General features: G+C 39.9%; 1 protein-coding gene across 2 annotated transcripts in view; it reads left to right on the top strand.

The window, feature by feature from the left end:
• LYPD6B (LY6/PLAUR domain containing 6B) overlaps nucleotides 1-14,524 on the top strand; it is a 97,559-nt gene that overhangs the window by 78,981 nt on the left and 4,054 nt on the right. For both annotated transcript variants that reach the window (XM_026673495.2, XM_087950058.1), the window contains exons 2-4: nucleotides 6,150-6,294; nucleotides 7,871-7,969; nucleotides 9,645-9,775. In XM_026673495.2, the coding sequence (XP_026529280.2) occupies nucleotides 6,186-6,294; nucleotides 7,871-7,969; nucleotides 9,645-9,775 (339 nt within the window). In that variant the 5' untranslated portion in view covers nucleotides 6,150-6,185. The remainder of the gene's footprint in view (nucleotides 1-6,149; nucleotides 6,295-7,870; nucleotides 7,970-9,644; nucleotides 9,776-14,524) is intronic.

Below are 14,524 nucleotides of genomic sequence, written 5' to 3'. Positions count from 1 at the left end.
AGTAAGTCCTTTTGAGAGTTTAGGACATGCCATGTGTTTGGGTATCAGTAGGAGGGATGTCACTCAGATGTGAGGAAGGGCAGCAAAGAGGAAATGGCCTACTCAGGTCTCTAATTGCCCTTAATAAGTATCCTGGAGGGGGGCTGCCCTTGCAGAGATGCATACTATAGAGTTAACACTTTCCTTCCTGCATTATGCCCTTCTGAAGAGGAAGAAAAGAAACCCATCTCATTGTCCCCAGGATAACTTTTCTGCTAGCTAGCCAACAAGCAGGTAGCCTATCAGCTTCATATTTGCATCCCTAAAGTTAGCATTTCCGTTCCATGAGAGAAAAGGAATTGGTGCCTTGAGGGACTCTCTCTGACTTTGACTGATCACAGTCAGGATGAGATTAAACAATTATCACAGTTCTCCTTAAGAAAACCGGTTTATGATAGATATCTAATCTGATTTGTTAAGCCTAAATTCACAGGTCACATTCTTTCTGGGGCATTATGTGGTCAGAATTAAACTATGTGGGGGGGACAAATACTTTAGTTTCTATTTGAGTGTGGATTGATCTGATTGCTTCATTTCCAAAACAATATATTATACAGAGTCCTCCAGATTCTGCAATGCAGCTTAAATATATAGATGTTTGTGTGTGTTGGTGTGTGTGTTGATGGAAGTTTGTACAGTAGTGCATATTTCTTAAAAGTAATGCACATATACCAATCATTGTATTATATTGCAAAAAACGCTGTGTACCTTAAGAAAACAGTAATGGAAAATATTTGGAGAACTATGCATCAAGATAATTATGAATACATACAAATGCCAATGGAAACTTGAAAAAGAAAACAAATTCAAAGAACCAAATTTGACATTCTTGTAAAAAAAAAAAAAAACGAGGAAAGGAAATTCACAGATTTGCATAGCCCAGGGCCATCTACTTTTTTTTTTTCCTTTTCTGACTTCAAGTTGCAGAAAAAGTACAGATCTCTTACCATCCAGAGATCCAAACTGATCTATTGTTCTAATATGGGCCAAGAACAGTAGTGGGATTCAATTTTTTTTACTACCGGTTCTGTGGGCATGGCTTGGTGGGTGTGGCAGGGGAAGGATACTGTAAAATCTCCAGTCAGAGGTGGTATTTGCCGGTTCTCCTAACTACTCAAAATTTCCGCTACCGGTTCTCCAGAACTGGTCAGAACCTGCTGAATACCACCTCTGGCCAAGAAGCCTGAAACTAACTCAGAAAGCACCATGTGTGAGTCTTGCAGTTTAGAGTCTGGAGTTTAATTTTGGTTTTGAATTATTCTGGCATCACAGATCAGATCAGCAGGAAATGACAGGGAGGACTGCAGAAGTTCTGAATTCATATTTTGACTGGTTGACATGCTAGATTATATTACTAGTGTAATGTGTGAAATGCATTTACCTTGCATACTTGCTTTGCCTCAAGCAATTCATATCTCAGCATCAACATTTAAAAAGAAACGTATGCGGTACAGGTGCAGTTTTGTGTTTTTGCTGTGTATAATGGGCTATTAGAGGCCCCCATTTATGTTGTATTCCTATGGTGGACAAACTGAATGCTCCCAAAGTAGGCAGAAGTTGAGACACATATGAGTTACACTAGATTGTGAACTCTTTTAGCAAATGGGATGCTTGAAGAATACTGTACAGCAGTGATCCCCAACCTTTTTGATGCCGCGGCCCGGTACCGGCATCAGCTGGGTGCCGTGACCCGGTACCGGCATCAGCTGGGCACTGCCATCTTTTTGATGAAAAAGTGCTTCCGGTGATCTCACGGAAGCGCGTTTTCATCAAAAAGATGGGGCGCCAGCGCTTCGGTGAGCTTTTCCGGGTAGAAATGGCTTTCTACCGGAAAAGCTCACGAAGCGCTGCGCCACCATCTTTTTGATGAAAACATGCTTCCGGTGAGCTTTCTACCGGAAAAGCTCACCGGAAGCACTTTTTCATGAAAAAAAGATGGCGGCGCCCAGCAAGCCAGCGGCCCGGTAGGAGTTGTTCCGCGGCCCAGTACCGGTCCGCGGCCCGGTGGTTGGGGACCCCTGCTGTACAGTGTGATGCAATTTAAAACCAAACTGGGGGGATATGCAGGGTGTTTTTTTTTAGCAGCCAATGTTTATGGTATTTTTAGACTCTTTTAAAAACAACCTACTCTTCCTCTCTGACTTCATTGGTTAGTCACCCAAATATTAATAAAATGAAATAATCCACAGTGTTCTGCAGGCAAAAATCTCTGTGAAGTATTTAATTGCCTTGTGTCTCTTTTGAACAGCCTGGTGCTAACTTGGAAGCAAATAATGTCAGCAGAGCAAAACAGGAAAAAACAAACAAACAACCCAGCCAATCCCTATCTGCTTGGTGGCAAACAGATACAAAGCTCTTTAAGGTGGCAGTACTGTATTCTGGAAGCAGTACTTGTTTTATGAAGCTACCATCAGTGGTGGGATTCAAATTTTTTACTACCGGTTTTGTGGGCGTGGCTTGGTAGGCGTAGGAGGGAAAGGATACTGTAAACCAGTGGCCCCCAACCTTTTTTGTGCCACGGCCTGGTATCGGCATCACAAAATGATCCACGGCCCGGTACCGGCATCAGCATGCATGACAAGGCAAGGCGAGCCGAGCGACTGGCCAGCCAGCCGTCCCCCGCTTCTCCCCGCCACCTTCAACTCCTCCTTTGTACCTTTTTTGTGCTTTTTTGTGCTTTCTTAATCTCCTCCGCCATCGGGACAGCTCTTCGTTCGAAGCCGCCCCCCCCCTTCGATGAAACTAAGGCGCGAGGATTCCTTCAGGACCCAAACGCCGCTTTCCAACCGGAAAAGCTCACCCGGAATCACTTTCTGGTCGAAACAAGATGGCGGCGCCCAGCAAACCGGCGGCCCGGTAGAAAATGATCCACGAACCGGTACCAGTCTGGGGCCCGGTGGTTGGGGACCCCTGCTGTAAACTCTCTAGTCAGACGTGGTATATGCCAGTTCTCCAAACTACTCAAAATTTCCACAGAAAAAGTAAAGGAAACAATGGTGGTATGGATGAAAAATTTCAGCCATGGCATTCATTTAGATGCTTGGCAAAAACTTTGGAAAAGAAATTAAAAAATGACTTTAGTTATACCATTTCAGGAAAATCTCTACAAATTATTTTATAGATGGCACATACCACCATCAAGATTGGCAACAATAAATTCAAACTTTTCTCCCAGGTGTTGGAAATGTAATAAAGAAAAAGGAACGTACTTATGGTGGAGTTGTAAAGAGGCCCAAAAATATTAGCAAAATTTACACATCTGGATAGAAGAAATATATGGAATGAAAATAGAACATAGACCAGAGTTCTTTGTACTAGGGATCAATACGATGAAATATGATAAAAGAAAATATATTTCTAATAATCCATGTAATAACTGCAGCAAGATTGGCGTATGCACAGAATTGGAAAAGTAAATGAACTTGATATATTGAGGAAAATCATGAGATGCGCAGAAATGGATAAACTAACAAAGGAACTAAAAAATAAGGAAGATTCAGATTATTATAAAACATGGACAAATTTTATGGTTGGCTAGAGATGAGGAAGATTCATGTAAATAACGAATGATTATATGTATAATTAATGTATATGGAATGAAATTATGCAATATTATTATTGATTTAGCAAAGTAATGACAAAGATTGATGTTAGGAAGACTGTACCAGGTTCAACATTTTTGTTGTAATTTTTGTTTGTGTTTATGTTTGTGTGTTTGTTTAATAAAGGAAAATTTAAAAAAAAACTGCTACTGGCTCTCCAGAACTGGTCAGAGCCTGCTGAATACCACCTATTAAGCTACTATTTATATGCAAGGATCCTTAATGATGCAGCTGTGCCAGAAGTGGTGCCTGATAGAAATTCTCAGCCATGTCTTCTGAATTCTGGTGGCAGAATAATACAGTTTCTGAAAAAGGATTGGGTTTCCTTTTAGCAGCAAGAGTCTTTGGGTGGACACGGGAGATGTAGAAGGTTGCTTTGTAGCAGCAAAAACTGGAGGATAGTTTTCCCTAAGAAGAATGCTCATGTTCCCTGGATGTGATAAGGAGAAGCTGGTTTAACGTTTCCTGGAAATGTTTTAATTTGGATTCCCGCACTGACTAAGGACTTCAGTGCAGGAGTCCAAATTTTAATGGACATTTCCAAGTCTGTGATTGACTAGTATTAGGAAAAGATCCTCCTTTACATATGGGATACTGGTAGTAGAAATTATTGCAAAGAAATCACAATAGTACAGGTAGTCTTCGACTTACGAGTACAATTGAGGTCAAAATTGCCATTGTCAAGCAAAACAGTTGTTAAGTTAGTTTAGCCCCATCTTACAATCTTTCTTGCCACAGTTGTTCAGTGAATCACTGCAGTTGTTAAGGTTGTTAAGAGAATCTGGCTTCCCCATTGACTTTGCTTGTCAAAAGGTCTCTACGTGACATGTGATTTCCTGTCAGTGAGAACAATTAATCAGTGAACAGTTTGCCTTCAGAAGTTGTGGGTGCTCCAACACTGGAGGATTTTGGGAAGAGATTGGACACCTTTTGTCTGAAATGGTATAGGGTTTCCTGTTTGAGCAAGGGGTTGGGATAGAAGACCTCCAGAGTCTCTTACAATTCTATTATTCTGCTTAGTGGAAGTTAAACACAACAGTCTCCTATTATTTGTGAAAATATTTACAGACCCCTCACATCCCGGACATAAACTATTTCAACTCGTTTCCTCAAAACGACGCTATAGAGCACTGCACACCAGAACAACTAGACACAAGGACAGTTTTTTCCCAAAAGCCATCACTCTGCTAAAAAAATAATTCCCTCAACACTGTCCAACTATTTACAAAGTCTGCACTACTATTACTATTAATCTTCTCATCACTCCTTATCACCCATCCCCTCCCACTTGTGACTGTATGATTGTAACTTTGTCGCTTGTATCCTTACAATTTATATTGACTGTTTCCTAGTATGATTCGATTGCTTATTGTACCCTATGACTATTATTAAATGTTGTACTTGATTCTTGATTCGAATGTATCTTTTCTTTTATGTACACTGAGAGCATATGTACCAAAGACAAATTCCTTGTGTGTCCAATCACACTTGACCAATAAAGAATTCTACTCTACTCTATTCTATTATTTTAGATGAATTAATGAAGAGTAAAAGGAGATGACTTGAGCAGGAATGAACATCTTCCTAGGGTCCAAGATCAGAACATACACTTTAGAACAACTAAATACACTTTGAGAATACAATGCAAACTCATTAAGTATTCCACTAGTTCTGCTGTCATCTCTGAATGTAGCGAAGCCTTAAGGTTTAGACATGGGGTTTAGTTATCAAATATCAGTGTGTCAAACTGGCGGCCCGTGGGCCGGATACGTCATGCACTGGCCAGCTCCATAAATGGGAAAATCTTTGTGAAATGTTCACATGACAGCAATGTGATGTGGCAAGTTTGACACCCGTGATATAGATGGTTTCAGGATGTTTCTTTTTAAGGAAAAATTCTAAATACCATTGGTCTGAGTAGCCATCCAGTTCAAAGGTTGAATTAGTTGGTGGGGTGTAGCTCCTTGTAAAATCTACATCCCAGTGAGATGTGCTCTAAGCTTTCAATTTCATCCCGAGCCCAGGAGCAACGTCTGGGGGGGGAGGGGAAAGGTGATAATATCTACTATTCATAATGATGATCCAAGTATTCATTTTGGGACAATTACCTGTTCATAAACATGTCAAGACTGTTACTTAATTTAGAGACGTTACCTAATGAAGAATAAATTGCCTGTGAACTCTGTCTTGTACTTTCTAAATCTCTTAATTTGATCCATTCAACCTTAGAACCCAGATGGTGTTTTTTTTTTAAAAAAACATTTCCTCCACTGCCCCTCCTGCCAAGGTATTTTGCTCTCCTGTATAGCCCAAACCTCTCCAGTAGGAGGCAGGAACAGCTTAGCTTTGCAGTGCTGATTTCCCCCCCTTAATTATCTTCATTCCATCAATAGTGTTATGAGTCTAATATTGTAGAGATTATGCTAAATATACTCCGTCCTCTTGCTCTTTTTATAACCAAGCAGCATTTCTCTCCTTTTCTCACTCCCCCTCTCCCTTTCCTTACAGGTATGAGAGCATTAAGCTCCGAGGTACATTGACGGCATGCCATTACTCCATCGCATGCTGGCCGTAGCTTTTGTTCAGATCCTCCTAGTTTCAGGCAACTGGATTTTAGCCAAGAACATCAACTTCTATAATGTAGAAGTAGACCGTAAGTAGCCTGTTCCAGTTCTTTGGCATTGGTAAATAACTCCTTTCCAAACATTTCCAGCCATTTTATGCTAAGCCCTTCAAATCTTTTTTAAAAGGTTATTTTATATTACAATTATGCTCGGGCCTAAAAGCAAAACATTAATTTGAATGTCTTCGGTGATAGTTAATTATTAGGTGGAATGCCTGATTAATGGCCTAAAATGTGCACCTGGGTATTCATCTGATTAAGTTGTAATACCTTTTTATTGCCTTCCCTTTGTGCTTCTAATACTTTTGCTGTGTACAGTTTGCAAAGATTCTGCAGCAATTCTTGAGCACTGCAGTTTTTGATGTTTGCATCAGAAAAAGCCCAGTGCATGCTACTTCAGTGAAGTGTTCAGGCATCTGATATGTTTATTGGTGGCAATATTAGTATTATTATTCAGTATGCATCAATGTTTAAGTGCAGAGACAGATCTATCCCCCCCATAGCAGGTTGAGCAGAGAGAAAGCAATTGGATTGAAGTTACAGGGTGAGTTTCCATGGCCTATAGACCCTTCCTCTAATCCAGTGGTCTTCAAATTGGACAGCTTTAAGACTTGTGGACTTCACCTCCCAGAAATCCTCCTCCAGTCATGTTAGCTCAGGAATTCTGGGAGTTGAAGTCCACAAGTCTTAAAGTTGCCAAGTTTGGAGACCTCTGCTCTAATCCAACACTTTAACCAATGGTATATAGGAAGTTGCAAAGAGCAACATGTCTCATATAATTTATTGCAAAGGAAAAGATGTCCCACAATAATGGAGCAAGCCTTGGCAATTTGGCAACTTTAAGACACCATGATGGCTGGGGAATTCTAGGAATTGAGGTCCACACATCTTAAAGTTTCCCTTAAAGCGGCCCTTGGACTAAGCAAATATTGGATTTAGCTCTCCCCTTGCATCTGATGCTTGGAGATTATTAATGCTGCATATCAATAGAGCATTTGGGCATGGCATATATTTACTTTTAGGTCATTCTAAAAGATGCTTTTCTAAAAGACAACTGGATTTTCTTAGTTTCTTTTCCCTTTTCCCAAGGGAAAAAAAGTCCAGTTGCCTTTTGGAAAAGCATCTTTGGGATAACATCACCTGGATGATTGAGAATCTCCATAGACATTCTGAGGTCGACCTTCCCCAGTTTGGATACTCTCCACAGGTGTAGTCTTCACATCCCAGAACGTTCAGTTGTGGTTTTCCTGTCAGGAATTCTGGGAATTGAAGTCTACACATCTGGATAATGTTGATGTTGTGGATCTGTTCTAGGTTCACTTGAACCAGTCTTCTAACACGATGTAAAGTTAAAATCAAGCTAAGCAGATTTTGCACCTTTTAAAAGACTATTTTTTGCTTAATCACTTGGGGAGTAAATCCAAGTGAACTTAATGGGGCTTAGCTCTAATATGCTTATGCTTGTCTTAGGAAAAAATGTTAATTGAAGATAGTATATTGTAAAATAATTCTCTCCTGTTTGGGGACTAATTGAGGGGAATAGGAGAATTTTAGAGTCATCAGAGTAAAGTATTTAACATTTCCCTCCTTTCATTTAATTTTAAAGCTACTCCATTTCCAAGCAGCTTCAAATGCTTTACTTGTGACAATGTTATTGACAATTTCAACTGTAACAGATGGGCTGAAGATAAGTGGTGTCCTCGGAGTAAGTATATGAAAAGCATTTATTTTAACTTTTCCAATTAACTCAGTCATATTAAGGGCATCAGGTGGTTAGCATGACTTAACAGTCCAAAGAACTAATGGCTTCTGGAATCTATAGCTGTTTTCCTGGATTCACTTCAGTGTTACATGAGATTAACAATAATGAGATTTATAGCTGACTGTATGCTTATCTATAGTATCCTTTTGAGGTGTCAATATAAAGTTTAACAGCTAGTATCTATCTCCTACGGCTGTTCCCTTTCTCTTCTTGTTTTGTTCAGTTGCACAGGAACTGAACAAAACAAAATGAGAATCCTTTTTCATATGATCCAGAGCAAGTCAACATTAAACAGAAATGTATTTAACCAATAAAAAATATTTGTAGCTCAGGAATGAAATGAGAGGTCCCTGGTGCTCTTGTTTGTTTTCTTGCTTGGTTGTTTTCTTGCAGATGTTTCATTAGCCAAACTAGGTAATATCATCAGTGCTAGTAAGGGGTGGGATTTGCTCTCAGTTTATATTCTCAGTTTATATTCTAGTGTCAAACTGGTGGCCAGTGGGCCGGATGTGTCACATACAGGCCATGCCCACCCCAGCTCCACAAAGGGAAAAAACATCATGATATGTCATGTGACAGCAACATGATGCAGCGAGTTTGACACCCATGTTCTAAATGCTTGTCCTGTCAGTGTTGGTGGGGGGCAGACCAAAACACTTCCCCACCAGCAATCAGCACTGAAATGAGCATAGATTAACTCCAAGATTAACATCATACCAGTAATCAAATCATATCCCAACCAAGGAACTGCCAAATTAGCTAACAGGAAACAGTCCAATCAAAGAACCTCCAAAACCACTCCCACCAGCACTGACAGGGCAGGCCACTAGAATATAAACTGAGAGCAAACCCTACTCCTTATTTGTAGCGATGATATTACCTGTTTGGGTAATGAAATGTCTGAAAGAAAACAACCAAGCTCAGAGAGCACCAAGAACCACGCAGAAATTGATTGATTGATGTGCTGACCATCTTGTTGGCAGGATACAAATTTAATACATGCATTCTGACACTGATATAATATAAACTTCCCAACCTGAAGCCCAACAGACTTGAGAAGTTCAATCCCAGAATTCCCAGCTATTAGAATTATTGGTTTCTCCTCTACCATCTGCCCACTGTATGGAGCTGCAACACAGCTGCTTTTCCTTCTGGGTGGATTTTTTTTTTTGCCAACAGAATATAGGAAGGGTGGATTATACATATTTTCCAACCATTAGGAAAAATAATCACTTATGGCCTTCATGAAGTAGAATCCCCATCAACAATATGGTGGGTGGTTGTACATAATTTCCACAATTTGGAAAAATCTGCAGCCAGTGGAAAGCCAGGGTATATGTTGATGCGTGGACTGTCATCATTTTCAAAAAGGAAAAGGACCAGGAAATGTACACCCTAAGGTTAGAAAATTCAGGAAAATATTATATGCAATGGTTCCAGTCAAGAAAAAAAACTTGGTTTGTGTGTCAGTAATTTTAGGGCAAGTATTCAGATGTTAACAGGATTTTGATTTTTAGTGAAAAGACTAAGTCAGCATGTCTGAGCTTATAAAATATAATTGTAAAAGAATCCTGATGTTTTCTTTTTCTCTCTTTCTCTCTCTCTTTTTATTGTTTAGACACTCAGTACTGTTTAACAATCCACCACTTTACTAGTCATGGAAGGAGCCTCTCTGTTACCAAGCAATGTGCTACCAGGGAAGAATGCTATTTTGTTGGCTGCCATCACCACAGAGAAACTAGTCATACAGTAAGCATTACATTTTGATATAAAGCTAACCCTTAGAACAAAGGGAGCCCTCTCTGTGCTGTAGATGGAATTTCCCCATGGGATACTTGGCAATATTGACAGATGGCAGGTTGTGTTTCTGCCTGAGACTCATGATGGATCCAGATGAGTCTGGGGTTTCTTCCTGCATCCATCCATCTCTCTCTCTCTCTCTCTCCCTCCCTCCCTCTCTCTCTCCCTCTCCCTCTCTCTCTCTCTCCTCTCCTCTCTCTCTCTCCCCCTCCCTCCCTCCCTCCCTCCCCCCCTTTCTCTGTGGAGTTTTTATCTATCATAAAATACTCTCAGTGTAAGAGGGGCTAGGAGGAATGGATCACTTTCCAGATATGGAATTAAAGCTGTTTCATTATGTAGTTTCTTGACTCATTTAAAATACTGGTTCTCATGTAATTCAAACATGATTCTTTAAACTAAAGGCATTTTACTCATTGAGTAAATTATTAGGGTGAAATATTAACCATCAGGATAAACACTGTGACTTCCTTTAAGTAAACCGCACCAAACTTGATTGCAGGAAATACGACTTCAGCAACAGAGTGGTCAATGTCTGGAATACTGTACCTGACTCTGAAGTTTCTTTCCCAAACCCCAAAAACTTTAACCTTAGGCTGTCTACTATTGACCTCACCCCTTTCCTAAGAGGTCTGTAGGGGACATGCATAAGCACACCAACGTGCCTACCCTCCCTGTCCGATGGTTTCTTTTTATTTTTCTTATACGTATCCATTTCATGTATTCATAACCATGTTTATACTCATACCTGTTATCTAATAATTGCATGACAAAATAAATAAATAACATTTCAATACATATAGATACATAACATCTCAAATAGACCAACAAAACATATGTATACCTAGAACTGTGATAATAATGTAATGAGGTATCAAAAGTCTTAAGAGGGAAAAGGAAAAGCTCAGAAATAACACATTATAACTTAAAACTACTCAATAAAAACTACTCTAATGCACTATTAATGAGGTACAATATTGAGAGCTAGTTTGGTTAAGGTACCAAGTTAGAGACGTGGAGATGTGATGTTCTTGGTGTTCTCTGAGCTTGGTTGTTTTCTTGCAGACGTTTCATTACCCAACTAGATAACATCCTCAGTGAGAGATGTGTGTTCTAATTCCAGCTAAGGCACAGAGCCAGTTGGGTGTCTTTTGGGTCAGTAACTACTTCTCAACCCTAGACAGGAAGCAACAGCAAATTATTTCCACCAAAAAATGTTACCAAAAAAGTGACAAGAACTTGTCCAAGGAGTTGCCAGGAGTCAAGACTAACTTGAAGGCACAAAGCCTACCCTCCCTTAGTTGATACTTGATGACAACAGCACTTTTCCAGCGCTGGGTGGCAGGCAGGCCCCTACTTGCATATTCATCCAAACTGAAGCAGATTCTCATGAGGAATAAGAAATGACAGAACAGAGATGTGAATGTGGATGCCTATTTTGCTACCACATTTACATCAATAGCACCACCTCAGGCCCCAACAACTTCACACACAAGATTAGAATTGCTCTTCTAATGGGACATATGCCTTGATCTGCCAGCAATGTCCCTCAGGATTCAGTGTAAGACAATTAAGACAAGCTTTTGCACAGAAAAATTAATGGACACAGATATGATAACTCAAAACTAGTAGTGCCAGAGCATTTCAACCTCCTGTGATCCTCTATTATAGATCACAAAGTAACCAATTTGGGGGGGGACCCCAAACTATACTACCAAGTTTCTCCAACAATACGCCCCCCCCATAGGAAGACCCAGCATGTTTTCTAGGCATAAGGTGAAATTAAGCCCCTCCCCCAAATTTAGGCCTAGTTTAAAACATGCAAAATTGTGGGGGGTGAACTTGCTGTTAGGAGTACCCCACGGGCAGCCACTCCTAGCCACCAGCCGCTCCTAATGGTCGATCATGGCGGAGCACGGAGAGCTCCCTAACCCCACCAAGCGCCTTTGCTGCAGACCCGGGTATGGTGCTAGGTGCAGGCCGGGTCAGCGGGCAGGTGGCAGCAGCGTGGATGTTGGCCTCAGTGGCGGTGGGGCACTTTGCATGGCGCCTGCCGCTGTTGCTTCCTCCGCCGCTGTTGCTTTCCCTTCTGCCCGTGTGCTGCCGTTTTTTCAGGGGTCAAAAGAAAATAAGGCCCGGACTTATTTTCTGAGAAACACGGTAGCTGAGCAAGTCACAGCTGAACTCATAAACATCAAAAGTATTCAGGATGACTCAAGATGTCAGCAAACATGATGGTTATTTAACATATTAGAGATTGTTAAATTTGATAAGGTGACATGTAATGTATCTTATACATAGCCTGCATCCATCTTTCTTTCTCTTTTTCCCCATTCCACTTTAAACCCCATTGATGTCTAGCTACTCCATTGCATCTGCTAAATGAACTGCAGGTTATGAAAGCTTATGCCTTTTAATAAATTTGGTAGTCTGAAAGGGTGCTCCCTGACTCCTCCTCAACGTTGGTTGCTGTAACTAACACATGACTTTCCTCTCACAATGCCTGCTTTTTATATCTTAGGGATTAAAATTTGGGATATTTGCCAGTACTGATGCTAAGAAAATTCCCTGTTATCTTCACCATCCACAATGCCACTAAATTCTCTTATCTGCTGCAATCTTGTTAGTGATTTCACAGTTCTAATGGCATAAGCATTAAGCAAGTGTTCTAAAACCAAAGACAACAAGGAAAAAAATGGACTTAGGGCATTCTCAACTTGTGTTGTAAATTTAAAATAGGGAGAAACAACAACAATAGGGAGAAACAACCAAATTTGTTTAAAAAAATCTCTTCAGAAATCTCCAAGTAATTATACTAATGTTTAAATCTGTATTTAAATAAAAATGCTGCTTCATTTTCTTTATTCTGAACAAAAACAATTTGTTAAAATCTAATATTATTGCCTTAGTGGCCCTGAATTCAAGAAGAAGAAAAATATGATCTGAAGGAAGGAAGGAAGGGAGGAAGGAAGGAAGGAAGGAAGGAAGGAAGGAAGGAAGGAAGGAAGGAAGGAAGGAAGGAAGGAAAGATGATAGATGGGGGGAGGGAGGCATAGGGAAAGAGAAAGGGGGGTAAGGATAGGGAGGGAGAGGGAGAGGGAATATGCCATCAAGTTGTGGAGAAAATCTCCACGACAACTTATCCCTAACCTGGCCGTACAAGTCTTCCAATGTTACAGTCATCACCACTGTAATTGAGTCCAACCATATTGCCTCTAATCATCCTCTTCTCTTTCCTTCCATCTTTTCCACCATTAGATCCTTTTCCAGAAAGATAAGTCTTCCCATAATATTCCAAAGTAGAGTAATTTGAAGCTGGTTTATTTATTCTTCAAATGAGAACTGGATTTATTTATTCAATGACCTATTGGTGTATTTTGTTGCCTAGTGTCCTGCTTGGAATTATTGTAGAATAAGTTTTATTTAAACTAGTGGATAAGAATCTATAAACCACCAATAGAATAGAAAATAAGAACTCAATATTGTACAATATGGTAAATATTTTTGGTAAATAGGTTTTCTGGAACCCATCAGGGTCATCAACCTTCTCTAACACCATAGAATAATTTTAGTCACAATTTCTTGAAGAGAAAAAGGTGAGGTAAGATTAGTAATGTTATTCTGTGAGCTGTGATAATTTTACATTTTGTAAAAAGTAGTCTATCTCATATGCTGGTAAGAAATTGGAACTTACCTAATTTGAAATGGTTTATGAATATGTCTAAAATGTACAACCATTTTCCAAGAAATATCATAAATTAAAGATTTGCTTAATTTGTTTTAAGAAAAAAATCAATAGCTTACTCTCCTCTTTCCCTTTATCATTGCCTTGTACAAAATAATATAATTTCCAATTTGGAAGCTTAAATCTTGTTGAATTTATATTTTGCAGAAACCAGAGTCCTATATTGTTTTAGGAGATGGATGAGAAGCAGAAATGTTTATCTTTATCAGAAGCATATGCAATAATATGACCTCAAAGGAGGCCATATGATTTAGCACTATCTCATACCAATCACAGTCATGAAATCGAACCCCTGTTAATATGGGGGGAATCTATCATTTTCTATCTGTTTAAATTACCATTCCACAGAGCTCTGTTGAAAAGCCATTAAAAGAAATATTTCAATTGTTGTCACCTAAGGCAACTTGCTTCATAGTAGTATGATTTTAACAACTCAGGACAGTCCATACTTTTTTTAAAAAAATACTTGTATCTCATCATTTTTCCACATATAACTCAAGATGATAAATATGCCTAATCCTCTTCCCTACTCTATTTTCTATGCAACCACAATCCCTGTGAGGTAAGTTGGGCTGAGCCAAAATGACTGGCTCAGAGTCACACAGCTGCCTTTTCATGCCTAAAGTGAGACTAGAACTCACAGTCTCCTGGTTTTTAGATCAACTCCTTAACCAGCATACCAAAACAGCTCTCCTGGCCCAGTATAGGCCACCTACTACTCTTTAAGAGCAGGAATGGACAATATCAATCTTCTCCCACTCATAACCCAGTGCAAATGCTTCCCACACCTGTGTTTTCCCACATTGATTCAGAGCTGCTGTTTTCCAACTGCAACCATCTTAGGCCCTTCAGATGGAATGGCCTCTATTGCCTTGTTCCAGTCTAGTAACTTGTTCCAGTCTAGTCTTCCAGCACCAACGCTGATTGGTTTAAGTGCCTAACACACCCTGTTTCTC

The sequence above is a fragment of the Notechis scutatus genome, chromosome 1 (genome assembly GCF_049901735.1).
Source record: "Notechis scutatus isolate UNSWTSFEM ecotype Mainland chromosome 1, rNotScu1.2, whole genome shotgun sequence".
NCBI classification, from domain to species: Eukaryota; Metazoa; Chordata; class Lepidosauria; order Squamata; family Elapidae; genus Notechis; species Notechis scutatus.
The sequence above is the reverse complement of the archived record's forward strand: the minus strand, read 5'-3'. Positions and strand labels throughout refer to the sequence as shown.